We start from the raw sequence: 2,848 nt of genomic DNA, 5'->3' as shown, positions 1-2,848 counted from the left end.
TATATATATTATGGTATATATATTTCTTTGTAGCTTCCTTCAATCATATTCACCGTTATAAACACAAATCCCTTCCTATATTCTCTGGTATTAATCGTTGTTCTTAGCCAAAATGAAGTTGTTTCAAATTTATCATTCACTTATCATGCTTTCATTAATAACAACATCAACATTAGCTATGAATTACTCCAAGGCGGGATGCGAAGATACGTGTGGGAACGTAACGATTCCATACCCTTTTGGAATTGGAGCAAAATGTTCCATCAATGAATGGTTCGTTGTCGATTGCAACTCCTCCACACCGTATCTTCCTGCACTCAACCACCTGGAAGTCCTTGCTGTAAACTTGGAAAATCAAACAGTCACTGTTTATGTGCCAACTATCTATGATTGCCAGAACCAACTCCTGAACAGGAGCCATATCTCAAGCATCATTCTTGCTAGTAGCCCCTTCCTGATTTCCAAATCACAAAAAAAATTTGTTGTCGAGGGGTGTGCCAATGCATTCATCTCGGACGATAAGGGGAGTGTGGTCGCTGGATGTTCAAATTCTTGTCGCAAGGACACTGTTAGCGAAGGCAACAATTGTTACGGCATCAAGTGTTGCACAGCCACACTTCCTCATCATCTCAAGTCATACAGCATGAATCTAACGGGGTTGGGTGGAGAGGGTGCATGTGGGTCTGCCTTCTTGGTGGATGAGAATTCATATGTTGAAGGAAGCTTCTTAGGCCAATCTATTGCTTCAGACAATTGCTCTGTCCCCCTGTCACTTCTATGGATGCTAACAGACAGTGATGATTTGCATCAATCATCTTGTTGTGMTCCGGGAGGGGACCGTATAAGCTCTCCCGTGGATTTGGGGAATGGTACTTCAGTGGATTCTCGAATATGCTACAAGTACCGTAATTATGAAGGAAACCCTTATTTACCATTTGGATGCAATGGTACGTAATATTTATGTAGCTTGTTTTTTGTTGAGTAAGTAGTGGTGTGTTGGTTTTTTTGTTGTTGATAATTTCTGTGATATGATATATTTTAGTAAAGGAAGAATGTACAAGGTGTATCGCTAGTGGAGGTTACTGTGACTACGGAGAAGAGATTCTCGGAGAAGAGACTCTCGGAGAAGAGACTTTAGCTTACGGCTATAAGCTAAATTGTATTATGGATCCCTATGGTGATCCTCGTCACCTAAACATTGAAACAAAATCCCATCCCCTGGGTGTTATTCTAGGTAATGCCTATTCTCTCTGCTCAAATCACACCCACACATACACACAAATATATATATATATATATAAAAGGTTGGTTTCATGTGAGATCAGTCTGTTTTCATGACCCCCGTGAGACCACATTTTTACACTGTGAAGGTAAAAAAAATCCGAACCTTCACAGCATTTTACTATGAAGTTTCAAGTGTAAAAAAGTGGTCTCACGGGTCTCACGAAAACAGGTTTGTCTCACATGATCCACTTCACAACAAAATGTTGTGAAGGTAAAAAAAGCCAAATCTTCATAGCAAAAACTCTGTGAGGTTTCAAGTGTAAAACTCGTGTCTCACGAAAACAGCGTTGTCTTACATGATCACATCTCTCTCTCTCTCTCTCTCTCTCTCTCTCTCTCTATATATATATATATATAGCCATAGGTCATTTTGAGAAGTGGTAAGAAGTAAAAAATTGTGGTTATGCAAAATAGAGGGAGTAGCTTTGTAACTTTTACAAATAAGTGTCAAACGGGTTCATATGTGAACCTGTGTGATTCACATATGAACTATATGTTTATATGTGAACCCTTGCAATTTACATATGAACTATTTTAACTGATTTATATATGAACCTTTATGATTTACATATGAACTATGGGCTCAAGCCAAGCTTAACATAATCTTTTTGTCCAAGGAGCCTAATACAACAAAACTAAGCCCGTTTTTGCAGACTTATGGATTCGCCTGTATCCGCCTTATAAACAAGTCGGGCTTGCCGACAGGCTAATGTGTTTATTTTTTTTTAAATTTGAAAAAATTTATATAAAGTCATAAGTTATATAAAATCATTTAAATTACATGATTTCTTTCGAACATAAAATAAGACAAAAAAAAATATCAGTTACATAGCGTATGAAAAGAAATAGTTTCAGAATATATGGAGTATGAACATATTCTCTCCAATGATTTATCAACTTTCAAAATCCGGGTTTTTTCAATAAGATAATATTTATCATCTAATATTTCAAGATCGAAATTTGAGACGTACTATATAGCATATTGCATATTATATATATTTGTGCGACAGCTGATACTTAACAGAGGGAATCCAACCCAAAGCTACTTCTAAATCTTTTAAATATAAAGTTGTAAGTTATTATATATATATATATATATATATATATATGATATATTTCAAATGCAATCATGTCCATTTGTACAACCAATGCAACCCAATTAATTGAGATATTTATGGAAATAATAAGAGTTCATTTATTATGATTTAAATATTTATGAAAGATGACTAAAGTTCATTAATTATGATCAGTACTTTATATTAGAAAACAATCAAAACTTTTATAAAATCATATATTTATCAAATTAAATGGACGGTTGAGATTGAGTTGTATTGATTGTACAAATATGTATATATATACATATAGGGTTGGGTTCACGTGAGACCAGACTGTTTTCGTAAGACCCGTGAGACCACATTTTTACACTTGAAACTTCATAGGAAAAACATTGTGAAGGTTTAAAAAAGTCGAACCTTCACAGGCAAAACACTGTGAAAGTTACTTTCACAGCATTTTGCTGTGAAGTTTCAAGTGTAAAAAGGTGGTCTCACGGGTTTCACGAAAA

The 2,848-nt window shown here is 35.3% G+C and overlaps 1 protein-coding gene across 1 annotated transcript in view; it reads left to right on the top strand.

Annotated features, from left to right (window-relative positions):
- The first annotated feature begins 112 nt into the window (after window positions 1-112).
- The window catches only part of LOC112504813 (wall-associated receptor kinase-like 22), a 5,319-nt gene continuing 2,583 nt past the window's right edge, over window positions 113-2,848 (top strand). The window contains exons 1-2 of the mRNA XM_025108770.1: window positions 113-947; window positions 1,043-1,234. Coding sequence (XP_024964538.1) covers window positions 113-947; window positions 1,043-1,234 — 1,027 coding nt within the window. The remainder of the gene's footprint in view (window positions 948-1,042; window positions 1,235-2,848) is intronic.

Source organism: Cynara cardunculus, unplaced genomic scaffold (genome assembly GCF_001531365.2).
Source record: "Cynara cardunculus var. scolymus isolate 2C unplaced genomic scaffold, CcrdV1 Un_Scaffold_7007, whole genome shotgun sequence".
In the NCBI taxonomy this organism is placed as follows: Eukaryota; Viridiplantae; Streptophyta; class Magnoliopsida; order Asterales; family Asteraceae; genus Cynara; species Cynara cardunculus.
Note: the sequence above shows the minus strand (reverse complement) of the source record. Positions and strands in the feature narration are given on the sequence as shown.